This window comes from Hyperoodon ampullatus (genome assembly GCF_949752795.1).
Source record: "Hyperoodon ampullatus genome assembly, chromosome: 3".
NCBI classification, from domain to species: Eukaryota; Metazoa; Chordata; class Mammalia; order Artiodactyla; family Ziphiidae; genus Hyperoodon; species Hyperoodon ampullatus.
The window spans coordinates 5,437,267-5,463,127 of NC_136916.1; the positions used below are offsets into that span (position 1 = coordinate 5,437,267).

The following is a 25,861-nucleotide window of genomic DNA, read 5'->3' on the forward strand; positions in this document are numbered from 1 at the left end:
CCATCCGCCCGGGAAGAGTTTTTAATGATTTAGGAATGGAAGTGCCTTCATGCCTTTGGATGGGGCAAGTGCTCTCTGGGCCCCACAGTCCCCCGAGTTCCCTATTGTCTTCCTCCTGACCGCTTACGGATTCCATTTCCTGCTGGGCCCCCTTGGGCTTTGAGTTTTTAATCCTCAGTGTTGTCTTGTATGCCAGAAAAAACTCTAAATGAGTTTGTGGTTAATTTTTAATAGTATCCTGTGATGAACGGAGCTAATTGTGGTACTAGCACAAAGATAGACAGAATAATAGAAGAAAACAGAGCCCAGAAAGAGACCCCCAAATGTATGGGCACCTGACTGATTACAAAGGTGGAGAGAGAATGGGCTTTGCCCTGAATGGTGCTGAGTCAGCCTGCCCTCCTCTGCTCTCAGTTTCATCAGCAAACGGAGGGAACAGACTTCATTTTCTCTCTGAGTCACCAAATATTTCTTTTAAATGTGAAGAATAATTTGCCCCTATTTTAATTTTTAAAACAGAATTAGACAAAGATTAGGTGAAATGAACGGGATAGCTTTCCTTGCATAATCACTTGTCCTCTCTAAAGAAGTTTCCTCTGCCCCCAAAGGCATTACAAATCTTACAAGACTGGAACTGGTAGCTGACATAGGGTAAGATTCCCCAGGTTCTATAGACAAAGGCAGGTCTGTCTGTGACTCTGGTCTGAAAGCAGTCATGTGAGCACGAGACTGGAGGGTGTATCTAAAGCACAGGCCACATTTCCAATAAAGGGTCTTGGAGTGAAAAGAGTTCAGTTATCTTAACCCAGGGGAGGAGGGGAGGAAGCAGAAGATGATCATGTTTCAAACGCTTATCTGGAGGTACCAAAGGTAAGAACAACAGCAAAGGAACCGGAACAAGAGAAACGTCCATGTGATTCCCACACCTGACGTCTTGACCCTTGACCCTTGACCCTTGTCCACCAACGTACAAAAGAACAATATGCTTTTCCAAAGAGTAGAGTGAGAATCCTCGCCTGTCACTCATGCCTCATCCCATCCCTGGTTAAATGCACGTTAATAGTGAAGGAATATGAATAGGACTGATGATAGCGAACGCTTTGTTTTCTCATAAGAGAGTTGATTTGAAGAACAATTTAAGTAATGGATTTAAAGTCTGGAGGAAGACCCTCCACTGATCAGGAGTAAAATGTAGTTTTATGTACATACCTGCTCTGAAACATGGAAAGCACGATTGTCTTGCTGACCATCCCGTCTTTGTTTCAGACACACGACAGAAAGGTCTGCAGCAGCAATCCATGCCAGCACGGCGGAACCTGCCTCGATCTCCAGGATTCCTTTTTTTGTATCTGTCCCTCACAGTGGAAGGTGAGTCACTTGGTCTTTGGTTAAAAATGATGGTGAGTCGGCATCGGTGGTTTCCTTGGAGTCCTTCAGACATATTTAATTCTCCATCCAAGGTTTCTAGGATTCTGTGGTCTCCTGAATCAGAATGAATGACACCACGTACACCAAAATCCAAACAGTGGCGGGCATGATTCTATCACCCACTGAATACTAAGCCATCTTAAGGAGGGTTCACTGGATTGGATACTACATGTTATTCTAGCTAGCATGAATTTAAATCGTTCAGCCTTGAAAGTACTAAACAAATCTTGATATAGCCTGTACATTTTCCTGCCCTTTTCTATTAATGATGAAAACGTTCCTGACATGTGCATTAAAAAGAAATTTTGTGCCTATTCCCAGGCAGAGCTCCATAGTGAAATGAGGGTTAGTCTGTATAAGGGTTCTTCTCGTGTGACTGGTGTGATCTGTGAAGAGCTCTTTGTCTCTGTTGGGCCATTACCTGAGTTCCAGAGGAACGAGGACTGGAGATCAGTCTCAATTTTAATGTGTTTGGCTTGACCGAGGATTTCCTTCCTGTCCGTGTTTAAATCCTTCATCGTGTCCTGTGAGGACTGGCCCCGGATGCCTCTGTGACCCCTGACTTTGTTCTTTGTCTGAACGCAGGGTCCTCTGTGCTCCGTTGACGTTAACGAATGTGAGATTTACTCAGGAACACCCTTGGGCTGCCAGAATGGAGCCACGTGTATAAATACAGCCGGAAGTTACAGGTAACTTTTTTCTTTCCTTTTTTTTTTTTTAAACCAATAAGTATTTATTTTTCATACTCACAGGTCTGCATATTAGCCACGGTGGCTCCACCTCATTTCGGTTTGGTCTGCAGGTCTCATTCTTAGGCGTGGGCTGGAGGTGTCCCAGCTGCCTGAGAAATGTCCTTCTCATGGCCAAGGTCAAAAGCCCCCAGAGAGTTAAACAGAAATATGTAAAGTCTCCTAAAGCTTTAGCAAAACTGACTGTCACTTTTGCCTGTTTTTTTGGTTTTTTTAAAAAACATATTACGGTGTGTTTTTGAAGGGCTAAGACATCCCCTGGTTACAAGTGTCCAAGATTAAGTGTCTGTATTACCAGCAAAATTAAGTGTTCCCTGGAGAAGTCACGTGGTGCTTATTTAACATACACGTAGCTATTTACTTAGATGGAAAAAAGCTTGTGTGACCTCAGCTCTCACCCCATGAAGAAATCCTTTCTGTGGAGTCTCTGAGGCACGGGAGGGAAGGAGGCCACCGTGGCTGGGGTAGGGTGAGGATGGCCCGGGGCAAGATGAGGCCAAAGGGTTAGTAGGAGTCACGGCTTCAGAGCGGCAGCCACTGCGGAGCCTTATGTAGAAGAGGGAGGGACACCCCCCCAACACACACACACATACCAGTGAGCCCCTGCTGCCCTCATTCCACCGAGCAGAGAGCTGACAGATCACATCGGGACATCTCCATTCAAGCGCTAAGTGCGGTGTTAGCCGTAACCAGAGCAGAGGTGGAACCGAGGTTTTCTTCACACGGTTAGCGCTCACTGTCTTTCTTCAGTCGGCCATCGGGCCATCACCACAATCGTCAGGCCTCCCCCATCTTCTCTTCTGATTGCCTCTGCCACATGGCTCGTCTACAGCATTGTCCAGCTCCACTCAGGCTTCCCCTCTGCAGGAAGACTTCCCTGCCCTTACGAAGCCGGCTTAGGTATCCCGATGCGTCCATGTTCCCATCAAACTCTAGGAATATCGGTCTTTAAAGCTACACTGGCTGATGCACTATCTTGTTAAAGAATCAAGTCCAAAAATGTATGGCAGATCAATGCCAAACTGTTTCTGTAGTTTCTTAAAAATCACTTTAAGAAAACCTCAGACCTCTAGACATTATCTTTCCCTGTAGTTTGGTGGATCTCCTATATTCTGTGATTATTAAAAGATAAAGAAATTGGTTCTGTTATGACAGAATCTCTGGGTGTGACCTCACTGGAGTAAAGGGCAATTATTTACTCTCTCGCTAGTATCCCTGATGTCTTGTCCTTCAATTCCCTTGTGACGATCCATTCTGACCTTTCCAGCAAAAATGAGCACAGTAATTTTGGTTTTGGCCTTGTCATCTGTTAACACACTATTTTCTCAAAAAGCAACCACAATCTTCCTCTTTTTCATTTAGTTGATCCTTTTGTTCTCTTGACCTGATCTTAAAAATTTTTGCTCATTGCAAGTTACAAACTTAACTCATTCAGACTTCTGGTGGATGTGTCTGTGAGTTTAAATGTCATGCACATTGTACCGCCTGTGATGTAAATGAACTATTACATTAGTAAAGAGCCTTTTGCTCTCTGGATTTTGTTTCTCATTTAAAGGAACCCCCTGATCCCTGCTTTTATAAACATTCAAGCTTGGGCCAGATCCAGAATGCAGGTCTAATCTTTCATTGCCTTGAAAGCATTATCTCCTCATTTCTGTTTATGGGTATTTATCAATGAGAATTGCTGCTTGCAGATATCAGTGGCAAATGACTCCTAGCACTAATGGTTCCCGCCTTCCTGTTATTGAGGAATGTCCTGGAGGTTAGTTCTCACTCTTGGTCTTCTGTTATCATCGCTGTCTTCTGGAGTCTTGCAAGTCAACACAATAATAAATGTGTGCAGCAGGGAGGGGAGACCCATAGAGGAAGCCAAAATCGTTTTCTCCCCCCAGGACAAATTTGTATTTTTACCCCTGCAAAATGGAAAAGAAAAGAAAAATTTTAACACAAGTATTTGCGGCATGTCAGAGGTTAATTTTTCCAGATACAAAGGAGAAGGAGGGAGTGGTGGGGGGAGGGAGGGAGGGCCATTGTATTTGTTGAGAGCTGCCTAAATGGCAGATTAACTTGATAGGGCAGCACTGAATTATTTTCTCTTGCACCGTCCTATCAAAGAAAGCCAAAGGGCTGATTGTGCTGACCCTGGGGATGGTTTTGGTTTCTAGTTTCTGCGCTTCATAGCTTTGCTGGAGTACGCTAGGGAGCACAGCACTTCACTCTGGTTTCTTCTTGCTGTGGGGATGGTTTATGAAGCCTCACGAATTCCAGTTGATTATCTATGACCTAAATACTCGCTTGAGGATATGGGGAGGGGGAAGGGTAAGCTGTGACAAAGGGAAAGAGAGGCAGGGACATATATACACTACCAAACGTAAGGTAGATAGATAGTGGGAAGCAGCCGCAGAGCACAGGGAGATCAGCTCTGTGCTTTGTGACCGCCTGGAGGGGTGGGATGGGGAGGGTGGGAGGGAGGGAGATGCATGAGGGAGGGGATGTGGGAACAGATGTATATGTATGACTGATTCACTTTGTTATAAAGCAGAAACAAATAAAAAAATAAATAAATAAATAAAAATAAAAATAAAATAAAAAAATAAATAAATTCCCTTTGCTACTACGGTGAAAAAAAACAAAACAAAACAAAACAAAAATACTCGCATTCAGGCATATGATGAAGTCTTTTTGAAGGAATAAAAGAGCACATCGAAAAATGTACATGAGCATAAGATTAAACGCTTGCTTTGTGGAATCTATGTGGAATGAAACAAAGATCCTTTAGATATTTTCTCGAGTTCTACTAATTACATGAGGTGAAATCCTTGTTAATCAGTAGCTTCCCTGAGACTAGAAGCCCCTTCTGGAAACTTCTGTGGGCAGTTGATGGAGGCAAACTTGAGACCCTGTCGAATAATCTGGATGTGCAGATGTGTCTGTGGTGAGCAGATTTTGCTCTGGATTTGCAGCCTTCTTCAGTCTCTGACTCTTAGAGCCCACTTACTTGAGGGAGACAAAGGAGTCTTTATTTAAGGGGCTTAATAATTTTTAATTATAAAGACCTTTGAAAGACAAAGCGCTATGCAAATACTAATTCATTGGAAGCCCCATTTCACAGAAAAATTTCTGGTAAAAATTCTTTCTTGGAGTAATGAAAGTAGAGCAAGAAAAACCATCGTCTGTTTCCCCTGGCTCCTGTGGCTCGTGGTCTTGTCCCAAGTGTTCAGACAGCTAACAGGTAATACTTTGACACTTCTCAATACTGTTATTGCCTCTTTATTCTGAAGAAGTGATTCCTGTTGTTTCCTGATGACTATGGGTTTAAGACAGTCCATGGGATCCACATCTGCCATATGCATGGACGGTGCATGTTATATACTTCGGGCTCAGATCCAGAAGGCTTCATAGGGCAAAAAAAAAAAAAAAAAAGCTGAGTTTGTTGTTTGTTTTTTCTCCAAGAACACAGTGGAGTTTATCATATTTTATTTTACTTATTTCCATTCTTATCACTGGTAGATTTTAAAACAGGCAGAGCTTACGATGGAGGATCTTCTGGTTTTAGCTCAGATGGTAGTTAGGTATTAAACGTATTACCTCTTTTAGTTAGTCAGTTATATTAATATTGAACCATGGACTCTAGCACAAGTTAAACTATGACTGTGAAAATATATGTGACCTCGTCTCAATTGCCAGATGCACTTGCAGCGTTTTTGAAGATGGAAAAGCCTAGTTTTTTTCTGCTGGGACCAAATTAGCAACAGAAGGTCGTTACAAAAGTGACTTCTTCAGGGAGGCATATAATTCACTACTCTTTTTCCTTAAGGGTGTATCCAGACACCTTGAGAATATACATTTTGCATGCAAACACTGTTATGTTAAAAAGACATGTAAAAATGGAAAGTCTTCAACTAACTCTCCCTTTCAGAACATGGGAATGCGATGTGGAAAAACAATAGTACAGGAATAACACTGACCTACGTTTTAATTCATCTTCTGCCAATTGCTAATTCTGTGCCTTGGGCAATTTGAACCTTGCCAGTAAAATGGGATTAAAAATAGTTGTCTTTGAGGATCATAGTAAGGAAATTGCTCTTGTATTTGGCTTCCTTCCTCCCCTTAGGCTTTCTTCTTCTCGTTATCTAAACTTAATGAAAGAAGTATACTTTGTAGCTCATTAGGGAAGTGCTGTAGGATTAAAATGTACTCTTTTCCAAATGACAATAGCAAGGGAGAAGGAAGAGAGAGGATTTAACTGCAGCTCTTCTCAAATTTCAAGTCCTTTTCCAATAGTAAAGCACTTAGTGATAAGATAAATGCACAGTTTCCTGAGCACTTCCTACAGGAAAATGCCTTTAGACCCCAAGGTGAAAATAGTGTTCATAGATTGGCACTTATATTTTACAAGAAACAGAGGTAGAGGGAGTTATTATTACATGGTCTAAGGTGAAGAGTTAACAGGAAGGGTCAAGATTTAAACCTACGCAGTCTTGTCCCATGGGTTCCTGAATACTCAGACTTCTCATACATCATAGACTCAGAAAGCTAGTAATAGTTGGTTTAAAGATTAAAAAAAATTTCTTTTGGTGGGTGGAGGTGCTGGTAAAACAAACTTTTAGCCAGGAAGCCACCTGGATCAGATCCTCAAATATGTGCAAGAGATGGTCCAAAGTCCTGCCATCTCCAAGAGTCTAATTAAATTGTCTGAAAGAATATTCTGTGTAAGGCTGGGAGCGTGAAGAGGAAAGGGAAGAGAATATGAGAGGGGGAGTATGGAAAAAGAGAGATGAGAAGAAGATAAATAGCTATGGGTAAGGAATGAATAACTGAATTTCTTTTTAAGTTTAATCATGTATTGCTATCAACCTATGACCTTAATGAGAAAGGCAACCTTGGAATGCTCAGAAGTGTAATTTGTTAATGGAACAGGTTTTACAGAATTATATATTGATGTTGCAAATTGCATGGGACATACTTATACCAAAAAAGGATTTATCTGAAATTCAAATTTTAAACCGGGCTTCCTGTATCTTTATTTGCTCCGTCTGGCAGCCCCACATGTGAGTGCCTGAATGGTATTCACTGTACTCTTACTCTCCATCTGCGGCCACATTCGTTGGTCTCTTTCTTCCTTAGAACCCGCTTGAAGGTGCCACCACAGCAGTTGTTTCTGGGGCCTCCACGGCTACACAGAGTTCTGTGCCCAGAGTGTGGCTCCTAGAGCTTCTCCAACAACCAAGCTCCTCTTTCCCTCACGGCCAATCACACATTTGTTTTTATCCGTGGACATCAGCGGAGCGCTCTGTGCCTCAGCACGGATCGTTAAAAGAGCTTCTTTAGGGCTTCCCTGGTGGCGCAGTGGTTGAGAGTCCGCCTGCCGATGCAGGGGACATGGGCTCGTGCCCCGGTCCGGGAAGATCCCACGTGCCGTGGAGCGGCTGGGCCCGTGAGCCATGGCCGCTGAGCCTGAGCGTCCGGAGCCTGTGCTCCGCAACGGGAGAGGCCACAGCAGTGAGAGGCCCGGGTACCGCAAAAAAAAAAAAAAAAGAGCTTCTTTACCAGGTAGAGTGGCCCCTTTTCCAGAACACTCAGACACTAGTTCACGGTCCATGGCCACACAGGTCCTCCTCGTACCTTGACTCTGCCCTCGGCCCCAATGGCCAGCCTGGCTCAAGTCAGGCAAACAGTGCCCTGTGGGCCTGGCTCTCACTCCATCAGCTGTGCTCAGACGTGTGTAAAGAAGTGTAGCTCTGTGATTCCTCTACCTCCCCCACTTCCCCCAGCCACCATCTCACACCGTCCACATTCCCTCTGAAGCTGCAGGACAGATATAAAACTAACTCAGCAACTTTAAGATTACGATAGCTTAAAACGACTTTCCTTATTTGATTATTACTGAACTGCAATCTCATGACAAAACACCCACGGCTAGTTGAGGTAATATGTGATAATTACATCTTGTGAGTTACAATGTGACAATGAAGGAAATGTTACTATGTTAACTCCCGTCTTATGGATAGAAATGTTGCCCTTGTAGTAGAATCATCATCATCATAGACTCTGAGATGTGGATATACCACTGTCTGTGAGGTTATGCAAGCCTAGAGAATATTCGGGAATTTACCCATTCAGTCAAGGTCACCTGTGCTTACTGGCGCGTCCAGCTGGATAGACTATGAACTGCTGTGATGATCTCTCCCTTTACCATCCTGATGAACTCCATCCCCCTTAGTTTATAGATGGCTGACCTTTGAAAGCACTGTTTGATGACCTGATAGCAGAAGAATTTATAGTGGTAGTCGTGCCCTCACACCCCATATTTGAGATGATAACACATTTACTGAATCTGCCACTTAAAGAAGAGCACAGTGATTTTCTCCCAGGACGCCAGCCAGTAAATCTGGTTTGCTGGTTTATGATTCCACTTGAAGATCACTGACCTGCAATCGGAATTACTGCTATTTTTTTTATTGATGCTAAGAAACAGGTCCTGACGTTGTGCTCTGTGTGACCAGCAGTTGTCTCTGCTCGCCGGAGACCCACGGCCCCCAGTGTGCATCCAAATACGACGACTGTGAGGGGGGTTCCCAGGTGCGCTGTGTCCACGGCATCTGCGAGGATCTGGTCCGAGTGCAGGCTGGAGAGGTGGGTGTCTTCTGGAGTGGGACCCCTCGGGAGAGGCCTGGGTATCAGTTCCTCAATCCGCGTAGCTGTGTACAAGCAGGACCCTGTGGGGATGCAGACGGGAGCCACGTCCTGCCCTTAAGCCGGCCTCAGATGAGGAAGGTTGTGACCGTTGTCTATAAATAAACAGAAAAGGGGACCCAGAGGTTGATTTCATTATATAAATCCGAGCATTTTTTTTATGATTCGTCCATGAATCTTGCTGTGAGACATGACCTTCTCTTGGCCTTGTGAGTTTTAACGGTGACAAGACATGGCGACACAAAAGGCCTGCCCTTGTTTGCAACATTCAATTTTAAGGAGTCTGGATTTTTCTGGCCCCTGAGCCCCTGTGACTGCTGCAGACTCCACTTCCCAGAGTGTCCTCTGTGCTCTGGGTCCTAGTGACCTTGATTCCTGGCCTTCAAGGTCACCCAGCCCTGGCCCACTTGGCCTTGCTGGAGACCTTCCGGTCTTTATTTTTAGTTCTATTTTTTTCTGCCCATGTGATGGAAAATGGTTCCCTTCCAGCCATGGTGGGAGGGGTGGTGGTGGGTGGACCCTTCAAAAAGGAAACAAACTGAATTGATTTTCCAAGGCCTGTGCCTACATGGGTGTTTTTCCCTCTAAAAGCAGAGCAGGCTGAGTTGATTGACTTTAATTATATTGACTTACAGCTCTTGATTGTTGTTACTCTTTCCCAGGCATCTTTGGGGGCAAATGACAGGTTTCCCTTATTCTAAAATAAAGCTGTTTCTCTTTTTTTCATGGTCTGGTCTAAATGCTTAATCATATGGGAAGAAAAAGAGAAGCCACTCGATTGGCCTCATGGAAATGAACGTTAGAGGAAAAATCAGCTGTGGGCTCCCTGAGATTTTCAAAGGCTTTTCATGCTCATTTTTCTTGATTGCCTTTCTTCACACCCTTGTCGTCCTGCCAGCCCAAGTACAGCTGCCTCTGCGATGCCGGGTGGACGGCCCCGTCGAACAGTGTGGCCTGCACGCTGGACAGAGACGAGTGCAGCCTCTGGCCTTCGCCTTGCTCAGCGCTTGTGCAGTGTTTCAACACGCCGGGCTCCTTCTATTGTGGCGCCTGTCCCACAGGTATATGGATGTGTCCCCACCCGGCCAGAGATGCCTGGCAGCCAGGCAAAACACCAGAACCAAGTTCCTTCCACTGCCGAGGGATAAGCATGCTGTTTTCAGGATGGCTTCCGGTCCAGTTTCATGTCCTGATTCACTAAATCCGACTCCAGACCATCTTACTGCTGCAACAATTCAACAAAAGAAATGGGGGGTTTGTCCCAAAGTGTGCCAGACTCAAATTTCGGGGCCAGGGTTAGCCATAGAGTTTGGGAGGTCAAACATTTTGCTGCTATGGCTGTGAACTGATTAGACTTGAGATCAAAAGACACGTGCTCTGGTCCCGCCTTTCATATGAACCAGATGACTGTAGACCTGGGCAAACTGAACTCTGACTGTGTTCACTAGAGCCCAGTAGTCCTCACCCGGGTGTGTCGTTAGAAGACCCTGGGGCCTGGCTGTAAATAGGGCCGTCCAGCTCCATCACAGACCCACAGAGACCGAACCTCCAGGGGAGGTCCCTGAGAATGTGGACTCAGGGCTCAGAGACTGCCTGGGTTTGAGTCAAAGCTTCATTTCTTACTGTGAGATCATCCTCCTCCCTTCAAGGCATGCTTGCAGAACACCTACTGTGAGCTGAGCACTGATCTGGGCGCACTGGCAAACAATTGACCAGACCCCAGAGCGTTCACAAGGCCCGTCTGCACTCCTTGGGTGTTCTTAGAAAGCGGAACCCAAGAAGAATATAATAAGTGCAGCTATTCCTTATGAGAATGTCATTAAGGCACTGTGCTAGGCAATTTCTAATTCACGCAGCTACAACAGAAACGAGAAGTGGTAGGAATTAGTATTATTCCCATTTTGAAATATAAGAACTTGAACCTCAGAGAAGGTAAATAACTTGCCCAAGATCCAAGAGCTTAGCCTCAGTCAGGATCCAAACCCAGGTGTGCTTGGCCCTGGGTGAGAGCTGAGCTGCTGAGTTCTCCCTTATTCTCTCTTGCCAGGGAACCTCACGTGCCTGTTGGCTCACTTAGCAATGTCTGGTTTAGTGACTTTCTTCATCTTACATGTTTAGATCTTGTACAAGTAGAAAGACACTGAAGAAAACACGTCAAGACCTTTTCCTTCTTAGTTCTCAGGGGCAAGCAAAATGTGCAAATAATCATGTTCTTGAAGGGAATTTGCCAATGACAATCTTTAAAAACTAGAAATCAGAAAAGTAAATCATTTAAAGTATAACCTGGGCAAAGGTGTTCTTACATTTTTCTTTTCACTGTTGGAGAGGAAAAAGAGAAACACAAACTTTTCGTTTTCCTGTCAATCACCTTAGTTTCCCCTGACTATCAAAGCAATATATGCTCTTAAAAAATATAAAGAAACTATAAAATTATGAAAAAAAACAACAGAAAAAAAATATAGTCATCACTCAGAGCCACCACTAATGTTTGAACGTATTTCCTTCCAGCTTTTTTCTATGCATTCAATTATTCACCCACAAATATGACAATTTTCTTAGGTAGATTTTTAGAAGGGTTCCCTACTTAGATTAAAGAAAATAAATATTTTAAAGGATTTAAAATGTTTAAAAAATTCTCATAATTTTAAATCATTTCAATTGAGTAATAAAACTCAACAGTTGAATAAAACAGCTGTGTCTCTAGTAACATGATAATCCCTTCCTTCTTCAAGCCCCTTCTCCTGATGAGACCACTGTTAGCAACTGGTTCTCTCCTCTTCTGCATTTTCCTTCACTCATACAAGCACACAGACCTATATGCAGGTTTAAAAACAATTCTTTCCCCAAACTGGGATCACAGCTCTGCATATATTTCTAAAATTTGGTATTTTCAATTAAAATACATAAGGGAAAATCCTTTCAGTGTCTGTGCACATATTATTAAAATAGCTTTTAGCATCCAGTGGTATAGATGAGTCATAATATTTTCAGCTATGCTCCTGTAGACCATTGAGAGGTTTTTTTTCCCATTAAACAATGCTGCAGTAGATACCAGCTCACCTACATCTTTATGTACTGACAGTTTTATCATTGCAGAATAAGTTTTAAGAAGTGGAATTGTTAGTCAAAAGGTATGTATTTTAAAATTTTAAATGAATACTCCTAGATCTCTTTCCCGATAGGTTTTATTAATTTAACTTCTGACTAACAGCATATAAGACTACCCCATGTGCCCACCTCTTTCCCAGAATTTGATCGTAAGTATTTAAAACAATTTTTGCCAGTCTGATAGGTAGAGTGTATCTCATTGTAATCAGTGGTTCCTTACACAGTTAAGCAGGTTTTCATGTGTTTTTAACTATTGAAGAGCTAACTTTTCAAACCTGTTTTTCTAGGCTGGCAAGGAAATGGATACATTTGTGAAGATATCAATGAATGTGAGATAAGCAATGGCGGTTGTTCTGTGGCTCCACCTGTTGAGTGTATAAACACACCTGGATCTTACCACTGTCATCCCTGTCCACCAGGTGCTACACCAAATTTCCTGATACCCTTACAGGCAAAACATGCATTTGAAAACAGGCTCTTGTGTTCCGTTGTAAATATGACTTATGTCTAAGGAGACAAACTGAATAGTGCAAAAAGTTTTACTTAACTTATGGATCCAGGGCACATTAGTTCAGCTATGTTATAAGAAAGAAATAAAACATATTTTGAATATCAATGGAAAACAGTAAGCCTTTACAAACTGTGAAATAGCCTCTTGAGATAATGTAGAACTTGACAGATTTTCTCTATGGATCACAGACCTATTGTTCCCACAAATCATTTATTAATATAATGAGCTCATGAGATGGTTTCCATATAAAGTTTACTTAATAACAGACATAATAGTAGGCATATCATACATGTGAGTTTCCCTTCTCTTCTGGAAAGAAGTCATGACTCCTATTCTCTAATCTAAACTGAGTTACTATCCAAGAAGTTCAGGGAGTTCTAAGGGGTAAACTGAAACCCTGTATGTTTTATTAACCTGAAATAACAGTACTTTGGACTTTTAGAATAATTCAACTCCAAGATCTTCAAAGTCACTGTAATTAAAAAATGTCAACTTCCTTAGTATCAGCACTTTCTGAGTCTCCCAGTAGTTTCATTTGTCTTTTTAGTTTTATTTGTGTCATTAGAAACAACCCTGAATATTGTTTCTGAAATCAGGTTCCTAATTCTTGTTGTCCATTTTCTTTTTTTAATATTTATTATTTTATTTATTTATTTGGTTGCACTGGGTCTAGTTGTGGCTCGTGGGCTCCTTAGTTGTGGCTTCAGGCCTCCTTAGTTGCGGCATGTGGGCTCCTTAGTTGTGGCAGGTGGGCTCCTTAGTTGCGGCTCGCCAGCTCCTTAGTCATGGCATGCAAACTCTTAGTTGCAACATGTATGCGGCATCTAGTTCCCTGACCAGGGATTGAACCCAGGCCCCTTGTATTGGTAGTGTGGAGTCTTATCCATTGCGCCACCAGGGAAGTCCCTGTCCATTTTCTTAACTATGGAATTTTATTTATGCCACATTACATTTACATTTTCTGTTTTGATGGTGGAAGATCTGTGGTTGGTCTGGTTCCTGTGATATTTGATTCTCAGATTGGGATTCTTCTTCTTGCATATTCCTGACGTTGTTTTTCATGCCCCTGCTCTTGCTGTGATCAGGGTACCAGGGCGATGGAAGGGTCTGCACCCTCATAGACCTCTGCTCGGTCAATAACGGAGGCTGCCACCCACTCGCGTCATGCTCCTTGGTTCTGGGTAATGACTCATCTCTCCCTCGGGTTTGGGGTATTTTAATATGACCTTCTTAAGCAAATCAACATTTTAGAATCAAAATCCTCTATTTTCAAAATTCTTACTTTGGTCTTCAAACCAAAAATTAATCCATGTTCTAAAACTATACATTTGGAGTTTTAAAAGTGCAATAGGCTATGCTCTTTTATTATCTGCTCTAATTTTTGCAATTATTTACCAAGGTAATTAAGCCAGCTGATAGATGCATGACTGTATTCCAGCAGGAAGGAGAAAAGGAGGAAGGAGGACCTGTCAGCTCTCTTTAAGGACTCGCCTTTCTGGGCCTTTGGCTCCACTGAGCCTGGCTGCAAGGGAAGCTGCGAAATGTAATCTTTATTTCATGTGCCCATGCTCCCAGTTAAAATAAGGAGTTCACTACTAAGGAGGGGCAAATGGATCTAGGGTGAAAACCAACAGGGTCTGCTGTGCTGCGTAAAAGAAGCTTCACCTCCTACAATTTAAAAAACATACATATTACTAAATTTTCTCCCAGAAAATGTATCAATTTATATGCTCATTAACAGTGTGTGAAAATATACATTTACCCCACCCTTGACAATAATGGGTACTATTGCTGTGTTTCGTTTTGGTCAATTTTATAGGCAAAAATTGCCTTCTCATTATTTTAATTTTGATTAAATCAAAAAGCTTTCTGATTACTAATAATTCATAATGAATACTTTTTAGATATTTACTGGCCATTTAAAACTTTTCTTTCATGTCCTTTGTTCATCTTCTTTCTTATTGATTTGTAAAATTTCATTAGATACTATGAGGATATTATCTCATTATCTATCTTATGTTTTACACGTACTTTTCCTGGATGTTGTTTTTATTTTAATTTTTTGGTTGTATTTTCTATTTAGAAGTTTAAAATTTTTATGTAGTCAAAAAGGTAAATGTTTTCTTTTAGGGTTTTCCCTCTGAGAATTTGGTCTTCCCTACCAAACTCTTTAAAAATAGTCAAGTACATGTACTCTCATTTATTCTTAATATTAAAATCTTTGATCTTTTTAAGATTTGTTTTTATCTATAGCATCAAATAGAGGTCTAATCTGATATTTTTGTCCAAATAGGTGGCCCCAACTCCATTTATTGAATAACGTATCATATCTCTCGTTATTTCAAAATACCACTTTTACTTTTGCTAACTTGTCATATCATATATATGAAAGAATATATGTGTGTATATATGCATGTATATATGTGTATAACTCTTTAAGTGTTTATTAAATGACTAACAGCCCACTGAAGTGGTTAGGAGCATGAATTCTAGAAGAAGACTGGATTTTACTTTTCCCGTGGCTCCACCATGTTCTAGCTGTGTGTCCCTGATGAAAGGCACTTAATCTCTCTGTGCTTTGTCTTCATCTGTAAATGGAAATTATAATAGTACCTATTTATAGGGCTCTTGAGAGGATTAAGTTAGTCAGTATGTGTACAGTGCTTGCAACAGACACTGTCCTCAGAGGAACGCTCTTTCTGGCTGTCAAGCCCTCCATGATAAGAAACTCCCCTTTTCCTTGGCATGCCTCCCATTTGTACACAACTCAGGACCATGACATACAGGCTGACAGCACCAGTGTCAGCCTGCAAATAAATACTGAAAATGTGTCATGTCTTTCTTATTCTTAAGATAAAAACTAGAAAAAAAAAAAAGATTCTAATATTTTCTCTTCACACCTCACCTTGTCTGCCCCTGGGGATGTGTAGACTTTGACGACTCCTTGTTTAGACCACAGAGCCTGAGCTTTGTTACTGGGTCAGAATGGAGGGGACCTGTATTTACGCATCCATTTGTATTTCTAAACAGGTTCCTTACCTGTCTGCACCTGTCTCCCGGGATATACTGGAAGTGGTTATGGACCAAATGGATGTGTGCAGCTCAGCAACATTTGCCTGAGTCACCCCTGTTTAAATGGACAGTGCCAAGTGAGTCCTTTGCTCTTCCTGGGGAAACTGCGTACTGGAGAATAATTTTAGTTTCACTTCTGAGTATGTTTTCTATGATTTATAGATTTTAAGGTAATGATTCAAACTTAAGATAAAGAACTGTCAATAACTTTCAGGTAAAAGGTAAGTAATAACTTTAGTTCCCAGGAAAAACCAATGAGTTCATTTTTTCTCTGAGTGATTTACAAAGCGGTAAAACAAAGCCTGCAGTTTGACCCAAATACATCTGATTTCTTATACTTTGCAATTACCGTTTAAATGAATCAGTACAAGTTAGGCTACTGGAAGATGCTTATGGTTCGACACCTTCTACACAGAATACACAGCACTGCTGTTCTTTATTATTTGGGTTGGTTCAAGTTTATTGTCTATCCCTTTGTTCTATGACATTATGTTTCTTCTTCCCTTAGGAAACAGTCTCTGGTTATCTTTGTAATTGTGAATCGGGTTGGGCAGGTATCAACTGCACAGAAAACATCAATGAGTGTCTGAGCAACCCCTGTCTGAATGGGGGAACCTGTGTTGATGGCATTAATGCTTTCAGTTGTGAATGCACACGTTTCTGGACTGGATTTCTCTGTCAGATTCCCCAGCAAGGTACGCTCAGCATTTCTTGTACTACAGATGCTCACAGGTTAGAAGTATCATCCTTGAGTGAGTCCTGCTGCAGATTTTGAACCTGCTTTCTTGTTCAGTTGCTCAAAGGCTTAGAACTAAGTGTTCCCTTGCAGAAATGGTATGGAATTCACAAGGCAAATATATATTTCAATTTAAGCCATAAAAACTTTTTCATCAAAGGAAAAATTAAATCTATATTTGCCACTTTCATTATGTCCATTTTGAAAACAAAATACGCCAAAGGTATTGTAGTTTTCTAAGAGAGAGTTTTCTCTATAGCAGCCATTTCATTTCCCGGGACTATTACACGTAATCATGTCACTCTCCTGCTCTCAAATACACAGTGGCTCCCTTTTGTCTGTTAAATAAAGTTTGGGACTGTTTTTCAATCATCCTCTATAACCAGGCCTCACCCTATCCATGTAACCTTATTTTTCACTAGTTCCCTAAAAATACGCCTTTCGAGCCAGACAGATTTCCTTCTTTCTTGACCCCATATGCCACCGCATTTCGGCTGTGTTCCTTTATCTGGGAAATTTCTCTCCCCAAACCTCTCCGAATTCCTTCTTTGCTTCCCATCCAAGTGTATCTGTCCCTCCGGACTGCTTCTTATTCAGCCTCCTCCGTGAACTTCTTCTGACCCTCCACCCCTCCCTCATTCCTCCTGATTCTGAATCGGCACATTTTTTGAGACTGCTGTGTGTTTACAACTCTAGTAGACCCTGTGGAGAAATAAGCAAGCAGAAAATAAAATAGTCTCCACCTGTTATCAGCTTACCTTCCAGCTGAGGAGACAAGACGATACACAACAGCCAAGGAGAGACGGGAACTAAAGATAAGAATTAAAGTGTGTCAGGTGTCACAGAGACAGAGGGAATGGGTGCCGGAGAAAACTCCACGAGGCAGGGAAATTCAGGCGGAGATGAGGAGACATCAGCTGGGCTTTGAACACGAGGCGGGATTTGGGTGGATGTTGAAGGGAGACGGGGGAGAAGAAAGAATGGCAGGGCTTTTGTCTCCAACGAGAATTACTCAGAGCTCTCTGAAAGCTTCGGCAGCAGGGCGAGCCTTTTCAGAGTGTCTGAAAAGCACAGTTCATCTTCTTTTCCTTTGCAGTTTGTGGAGGGTCCCTCTCGGGGATGAATGGAAGCTTCAGCTACATGAGCCCTGATGTTGGTTATGTTCATGACGTTAACTGCTTCTGGGTTATCCGAACCGAAGAGGGAAAGGTAAATACAGTATCTCCCATCCAGATGTACACTTCACTTATATGTATGAACATGTAGTATGTGTATATATTACATAAAATACACATAATGATAATTCAACTATATGATAGTTGAATTATCTGTACTATATGTATACTAATTATCTACAACTATCATCATACCTTATATTGAGGACTTTCTAAGTATCAGGCATTGGGCTGAGTATTTTGCATACCTTTCTCAAAACTTTATACTAATTCTTTGAATTAAAGTACTAGTATCCTTATTTTATAGAGGATATAATGGAAACTATGAGAAGATAAGTAATTTTTAAAAAACATTCTTTAGCTGGTAATTGGACTAGTTGGATATCAAAGCCAAGTTTGTCTTTCAAAGTCCATGCTTTGTCCACTACGGATGCTACATGGGTTGGCCGACAGCAAGCCAGTAATGTGTACAGTCATGTTGCTGCCGAGACGGTAGTGATCACTCAGTGTTATGTTGATTATTATTAAGGTGGTTTCCTTATCCAAGTCTTCTCTGTGGCATTGCTTGTGCCGACGTGCTGTGCTAATTGCTTCACATACACTTAATCATTGCAGTGTAACTCTCATAACGCTGAAAGATAAGAATTCTCATCCTCATTTTACCCTTGAGCAGCTGAGAAATCTGTCCAGGGGTGCGTGGTCTGTAAGTGGCCTGCAGGGACTTGAACCCAGGCCATTCAACTCCAGTGATGGAGCTGCTGTGCAAACACTCTTCAGATTAAGATCCGAGCCCAAGGATTTTAGTGCTTTTATCCCCAACATTAATTACTCAGACTTTTCCAAATATTTATTTCTCAACCAACACATAGACTCATGAAAATAAAGTTGTATGTCTGAATAGCTAAGGCTTTCCCTTGAAATCCTATTAATTTTTCCCAGCAAGCTAATGTTACAGAGGTCATTGTACAAGGTCAGAAATATTGTTTCCCTTGAGGAGCAAGGATTCTTTGGGGCCTGGTGACCCCACAATAGAATAAACTCCAAAATCAGTCTCTCAGTGGGTATGTTATGTGAATTTCCTTCCTTCCATTTAGTTTTCATGAATTCTGTTTCCTGACATTGAAAACATCTTTCTTTCAAGAAAAAATCATTTTGTGAGAAAATTTTAATGCATTTATTGTGAATCTGTAAAACACTTCATGCTGTTTTTCTTAATTATTGTGATTTTTATATCTTCTTATCCCCATCACAGTTTACATAATACAGTTTATATAATATTGAAATAAGGGTAGTTCAATTCATAAACATTTATTTGATTTTCATTGAAATTGTTTCAAGGACAAAAATGATGTAATGTTGAGTAACAAATCTTAAAAATACCCTAGCACAGAATTTCAAAAATACCCTGATACCCTTTTTCATGAATGCTGTTGTGGTTTTAGATCATAAATTAGATTCAACAGCCTCCTTTTGGTAGTTTGGCTGTTTTAAATGAGGTTGTCAGCACAAAATCTTTTATGTTTCATTAATTATATTACTATATTTAGGCCTGCACATTCTAATATTTTATCTTGAAGACACATTTGTATGTTTATTCTCACCTACTTGCATACTCAGAACTTTTCATGGTACCTTTCCCATGATGTCTGCTCTTGGTATTACTCATCTCTCAATGACATCCAACCACCAAAGACTAGCACACTTTACACTTGCCTACACCGTGTCTACTGTCTACACCCGAGGTCGTCCATCCAGGCTGGGCATCAGTTGAGAGGTTCAGAGACCCCTGAGGAATCAGCATCTCTGGGGGTCACTGATGAACTGTGGGTATGCTACACGCTACAGGTTATTAGTCAGTTAAATTTAATTCAAGGTAGATGTTTAAATGTTATATTTTACTGATTTGGAAGCACTGTTAACTATACATTTGGAGTGCCTTTGTTTAACGAAGTTGACAGTTTACTGAAATCTATTTCATCAACCCATTGAATAATAACTCAGTGGGTTTAAAGTTTCAGTCACAGTAAGTGAATAAGTTCTAGAGATCTGCTGTACAACATAGTGCCTCGAGGTAACAATACAGCATTGTGCACTTCAAGATGTAAGAGGATAGATCTCATGTTGCGTTCTTACCACCGAGAGAGAGAGAGAGAGAGAGAGAGAGAGAGAGAGAGAGAGAGAGAAGGAAACTGGAAGGTGTTGGTTATGTCTATCACATTGACTGTGGTGTTGGTGTCACAGGTGTTTACATATGTCCAGACTTCTCAAACTGTACACATTAAATATGTGCAGTTCTTTCAATATCAGTTATACCTCAATAAAGCTGTTAAAAATCTATTTCATTAATATTAATATTTTTTATATTAGCTGAAGTTAGGTCTAAGCAATTTTTAACACAAGTCATTTAATATATAGAATTGTCATATGTATTTGTGAATACTTAGGAAATTAGAGATCCATCTCTTGAAAGGGACTCAATATAAATGCTTCCAACTAGTAGGAGAAATACTTTAGAATTAACACAGAAATGAACAATAGTCTCTTGTGACCTTTATATTTTTAGGTGCTGCGGATCACTTTCACTTTTTTCCAATTAGAATCAGCGAACAATTGTCCACACGAGTTTCTTCAGATTCATGATGGGGATTCCTCCGCGGCGTTTCAGCTTGGACGGTTCTGTGGCTCCATCCCCCATCACGGACTCCTCAGCAGTGACAACGCCCTCTATTTTCATTTCTATTCTGAACATTTAAGAAATGAGAGAGGCTTTACAGTAAGATGGGAAACACAGCCACCAGGTAAGTGTAAACATGGAGAGAAATAAAGCAAATTCTTGAGGTTATTAAATTTTCTTGATCAGTATTAGATTTTTGGATACCTTAGCTGTTTTTGTTTTGTTTTGTTTTTTTTGCGGTACGCGGGCCTCTCACTGTTGTGGCCTCTCCCGTTGCGGAGCACAGGCTCCGGACGCGCAGGCTCAGCGGCCATGGCTCACGGGCCCAGCCACTCCGCGGCATGTGGGATCCTCCCGGACCAGGGCACGAACCCATGTCCCCTGCATCGGCAGGTGGACTCTCAACCACTGTGCCACCAGGGAAGCCCACGTTAGCTGTTTTGAGATCTAATGATATATGATTTTTATAATTATTTTAAAATCAAGTAAATCTAAACTGAACTGGACTTTCATTTTGTGTTCAGAGATAATACAGTTCAGATGAATTGAAAGAGTTTAAAAAACATGCGTCTTTAAGCATCCCCTGTGAGACTACTGAACAGCATCTTTATAGCCCCTGCTAGTACATACTGTGGGGCATTGGGGACATTGTCTCCTCCGTCACTTAGTATTTTTTATCTTAATGTCACATGATGATTTGTTCCTTCTGTTGTTATTTGGGTTTGGGTACTCTTTTTTAAACTTTTTTACTATGAATTTTTTAAGCATATAAAAAAGTAGAGAGAACCACACACTGAACCTCTGGTTTGCCCATCAATAAATCCGTGGATCTATTTCTGGAATTTCTCATCTTTTCTGTTGGCTTATTTATCTATCCTGTGCCACATTGGCTTCATACCGACGCTTGAAATCTGGTAGTGTAAAACCTCTAACTTTGTTCTTTTAAAATAAGCTAGATCCTTTACATTTCCATATAAATTTTAGAATCAACCTGTTAACTTCCCCCAACAATCTACTGGAATTTTGTTGGCATTGTATTGAATCTATAATCAATTTGGGAAGAAATGACCTCTTAAAAATGTTGACCCTGACAATCCATACACATAGACTGTCTGTATTTACTTAGTTCTCTTCTAATTTAGCGATGATTTATAGATTTCAGTGCTTAAGCATTCCACTGCTTTTATTAATATTTTCTCTAGCTATTTGATGTTTTATGTGATGTTCAATGATATTATTTTTCTAAAATTTTATTTTTCATTTTTTGTTAATATATAGAAGTATTCTATGTATAAATATTTTAAAATATTTTGTTTTGAATCCAGCCATATTGCTAAATTCATTCATCAATTCTAATCATTTTCTTTGGTAGAGTCTTTTGGAATTCTCTACATACACAGTGACGTTACCTGTGAATATGTTATCTGTTTTCCAACTTCCTTGCCAATCTTTGTTAACTATTATTCCTCTTCCTTGACTTATTTATTTTCTTGGCTAGGACATCTAACATAATGCTGAATAAAAGTGATGGAGTGGGTATCATTGTCTTGTTCCCAACCTCATGGGGAAATGTTCAATATTTCACCTTTAAATATAATGTTTTAGCCGGAAGTTTTTGTAAAGAACTTTTATGACATTAAGGAAGTTCACTGAATTATTATTGCTGGATAACAAATTACGCACAAATTTAGTGTTGTAGAGCATTCATCATTTTCGTATGTTTCTGATTTTGTGGATGAGGAATTTGGAAAGGTCCCAGCATGACAATTATCACTTGATCTCTTAAGCAGTTACAATGAGATATTGGCTGGGACCGTAGTCATCTAAAGGCTCAATGAGGCTGGAAATCCAAGATGACTCACTCATAGGGCTAACAACTGAGGCTGGCTTCTGGATAAGAAGTCAGCCAGGGCCTCCCTGGTGGCGCAGTGGTTGAGAGTCCGCCTGCCGATGCAGGGGGTACGGGTTCATGCCCCGGTCTGGGAGGATCCCATATGCCGCGGAGCGGCTGGGCCCGTGAGCCATGGCTGCTGAGCCTGCGCGTCCGGAGCCTGTGCTCCGCAACGGGAGAGGCCACAACAGTGAGAGGCCCGCGTACCACAAAAAAAAAAAAAAAAAAAAAAAAAAAGAAGTCAGCCAGGCTGTTGACTTGAGTGCCTACATGTAGCCCCTCTCCTATGGTGGTCTTAGAGTAGTGGAACTTCTTTCACGGCAATTGGCTTCTCTCAGAGCAAGCATTAAAACAGAACCAGGCAGGGGCGGCATAGCTTTTATTGACCTCTCCTTAGCGGTCATATTGTGTTATTTCTGCCATATTTTTAATTGGTTGAAGCAGTCACGGGAATTACCTGGCGGTCCAGTGGCTAAGAGTCCACGCTTTCACTGCTGAGGGCGTTGTTTCAATTCCTGGTTGGGGAACTAAGATCCCGCAAGCTGTGCAGTGCGGCCAAAAAACAAAAAGAAAAAAAATTTGTTGAAGCAGTCACAAGCCAACCCAGATTCAAGAGGAAGAGACGTAGATCCCGTCTCTCAATGGGAAAAATGCCAAAGAATTTATGAACATTTTTAAACCATCACACCTTTTATTCCTAGCTTGCCGAGAATTTTTCTTATGAATGGATGTTGAAACATTAAATACTTTTTCTAAGTCTTTTGAGATGATCATGTGGTTTTCTTCTCTGCTTCTGTCATTTCTTCCTCCCTCCTCTCCTGGGACTCAAATTACACACGAAGGTTTTGGCTTTGTCTCCTAGTTTCTGTTAGTCTGCAGTCTTCCCCTGTGTGTGCACAGCTTAGCATTCAGCTAAGGACCCAAGGACACTCGAGTAAATTTTTTTTGGTGCTATTTTCATGCAGCTGCTTTCTCTATAATACCCTGCTCCAAAATCCCAGCCACTTTAGTAGCCCCAAATTCTGAGTTCTGTTTCTCTCACCCAGCAAGAGTATTGCTACTGTTTGGGCCCCGCTGCCCTGCACTGCAATTTGAGAAATGCACACAGAGAGAGTTTGATCATATTCAGTTTTGTTTTGTTTTGTTTTTGCAAAAATAATTACATCAGGAGGTACTTTTCACTTTGCGATGAACTCTTTGTTTATATCTCTTCTTTTTAGAAGCTCTTCATATTTTAGAGATATTAACTCTTTGTATTATATACTACATTTTTCCCAGTTTGCCATTAACACTTTGCTTATGGTATTTTAATTTTTTTACCCATATGATAATTTTTTTAAGTACTAAGTTTTAAAACCCTTTTCTTCCTCTGAGCAGCTGAGTTGTTTTCTCATCAGAAACAGTGAGAATCATGTAGCTAAATTTGTTTTACTTTTCACCTTGGTAGCAAAACTTGTTTTGAATAACCTGCATAGTTATGTAAATACCATAACCTGCACATCTAAAATGTCACTTCATTTTATTTTTTTTCTAATGTGTATTTACTGCAGTCTAGTATATCTAGATTTCTGGTTTTCTATTTTACAGTAGCATACAGTAGCCGCCCCATGGTATGCAGCTTTAGGGGGCTGGCAGGTGGTGGTGCAGTGGGTGTCAGGAAGCCTGGCCCTATCCTCCCCTCATCCCATTCCTGGGAAAGCGGCTCAACCACCCACAGACATTTGAATTTCTTCATTTATAAAATGAATGGTATAACTATATCACAGTGTTAAGAAACCTCAAATGAACATTATGTCACACTTAACTCTTCTAATGTATAAAATGATCTGGGTTGTTGAGAGGCATAGGGGCTGACAGAAGTTCCAGAACTTTTTAAGAGTTAATGTACAACGGGGTAGGGGAGGGATAAATTATGAGTTTGGGATTAACAGGTACACACCACTGTATATAAAACCGACAAACAACAAGGATTTACTGTGTAACACAGGGAACTATACACAGTATCTTGTAATAACTTACAATGGAAAAGAATCTGAAAGAGAATATATATTCATATATTCTGAATCACTTTGCTGTATACCTGAAGCTAACACAACACTGTAAATCAGCTATACTGCAATATAAAAAAAAGAGTTAATGTACAGAAATTAATCTCCTTCAAAGCGAAAAAATAAATCTGTCATCCATTATTCATCTTTCAGACAGTTCAGCACTGCATTTTAAATCATGTCACCATGAGATGGCTAATAAGCACGGAGCCAGACGCATGGGTGGTTCATTTATTTATCAGTCAGTACTCCTGGATTTATAACTTTATCAAACTGGAAAGTAGAAAGTCTTGCTTAACGTATGAGCGTGTCCAAAACTGCACATAGTTATTTAAACAAAGCTTTTCTTCTTACAGTAAAGGCTATGATAATTCTATGTGAATTATAACTTGTATGCAAATGTAAAGTTATTTTTTCCTCTTATTTCAGAGTGTGGAGGTATACTGACTGGAACTTATGGTTCTATTACGTCTCCGGGATATCCTGGAAAGTATCCCCCAGGAAGAGATTGTGTCTGGAAAGTGATAACTAGTCCTGGTCTCCTGATAACATTTACCTTTGGGACCTTGAGCCTGGAGCACCATGATGATTGCAGCAAAGATTATCTTGAGGTAAACAATTGTATTTAGATAAAATTTATCATGATGTGCTTAGAACTCAGGGAACTACAATTGGTGCTGCCCTTGGATGACCACAGTTTATTCGCAATAGTTAGATGTATTCTTCAAGAGGCAGCGGATGCCAACTCTCTATTCCCTCAGCAGGGCAAGCGCGGAGTTCTAACCACTGGACTGCTGGGGAATTCCCGCTAACTCCCTATTCTTAACTGTTCCAGCCTGTTGCTTCTTCTGGGTTCCATTTAAATCTGGGAAGCAGACTGCCCTGCCTTCCCCTGTCATTTCCTGGAAGCCCAGTCTCCTACCATGGGAACAGCAGAATTTACGAAATCAACACCCAGGAATGGCTGTCTTCTCCAAAGCAGACTCAGATCTTCAGGTGTCTGTCGTAAACTGACAAGGTGTTTCACAAGTTGCCTATAGTGTTCCATGAAGAAAAACAACTTAATAGCAATTGTGTTGAAATGGATTGCTAAAGGGCTAATCGTCACTGGAAAGAGGGGAGTCACCCTCTGCCCCCCCCCAGTTTATCATTAGTAAAAGATTAAAATGTGGAAGAGGAAAAAAGACTGTTATACTCAAATGCCATAAGCATGTAGGTCTATCAAAGATGCTGCTCTCCATTTGCAGACTGAAAATATCATTGAGAAGACTGAGTTCGTATGTTGCTCCTGTCTTGTTTGTCATCATAAATCTCACTACCCCTTTCAGTAGTGATAAAAGACAAGATGCACTCCCAAGTCTATTAGAGAAGAATGGAGTGCTATGGAATTATTCATAAAGGATGGAAGGGTGTGGCTGTCAAACAGAAATCTCCACAAGTTAAAGTCATTAGTAATTTAACAGGTGTAATGGATTTGAAACCTTTGGGAATGACTGGAAAGTCTTCCTCTCTCTGGAAAATATCAGGAAGATAATCCTTTAAATGTTCCCATTAAAGTGAATTTCCTTGAAATTAATTTCAGTATATTCTATCAAATTAAAATTAGAGGCATTTTTTTCATTCCTACCTATTAATTCCTGGATATGTATAATGGAAAGAACCAACCATTCCAATAATATTGAAATGCCTCTCATCTCTCAAGAATATTTCAAGGAGCTAGTTAAATTACAGGAATAAAGTCATGCTGCCCTATAACTTTGCTTCCAATAGAAC

At 40.8% G+C, this 25,861-nt stretch overlaps 1 protein-coding gene across 1 annotated transcript in view; it reads left to right on the forward strand.

The window, feature by feature from the left end:
• Positions 1 to 25,861, forward strand: part of CUBN (cubilin) — a 276,969-nt gene that overhangs the window by 4,103 nt on the left and 247,005 nt on the right. The window contains exons 5-15 of the mRNA XM_079700464.1: positions 1,267 to 1,368; positions 2,014 to 2,117; positions 8,687 to 8,813; positions 9,772 to 9,934; positions 12,269 to 12,400; positions 13,578 to 13,673; positions 15,523 to 15,641; positions 16,073 to 16,259; positions 17,397 to 17,509; positions 20,039 to 20,273; positions 24,518 to 24,699. Coding sequence (XP_079556590.1) covers positions 1,267 to 1,368; positions 2,014 to 2,117; positions 8,687 to 8,813; positions 9,772 to 9,934; positions 12,269 to 12,400; positions 13,578 to 13,673; positions 15,523 to 15,641; positions 16,073 to 16,259; positions 17,397 to 17,509; positions 20,039 to 20,273; positions 24,518 to 24,699 — 1,560 coding nt within the window. The remainder of the gene's footprint in view (positions 1 to 1,266; positions 1,369 to 2,013; positions 2,118 to 8,686; positions 8,814 to 9,771; positions 9,935 to 12,268; positions 12,401 to 13,577; positions 13,674 to 15,522; positions 15,642 to 16,072; positions 16,260 to 17,396; positions 17,510 to 20,038; positions 20,274 to 24,517; positions 24,700 to 25,861) is intronic.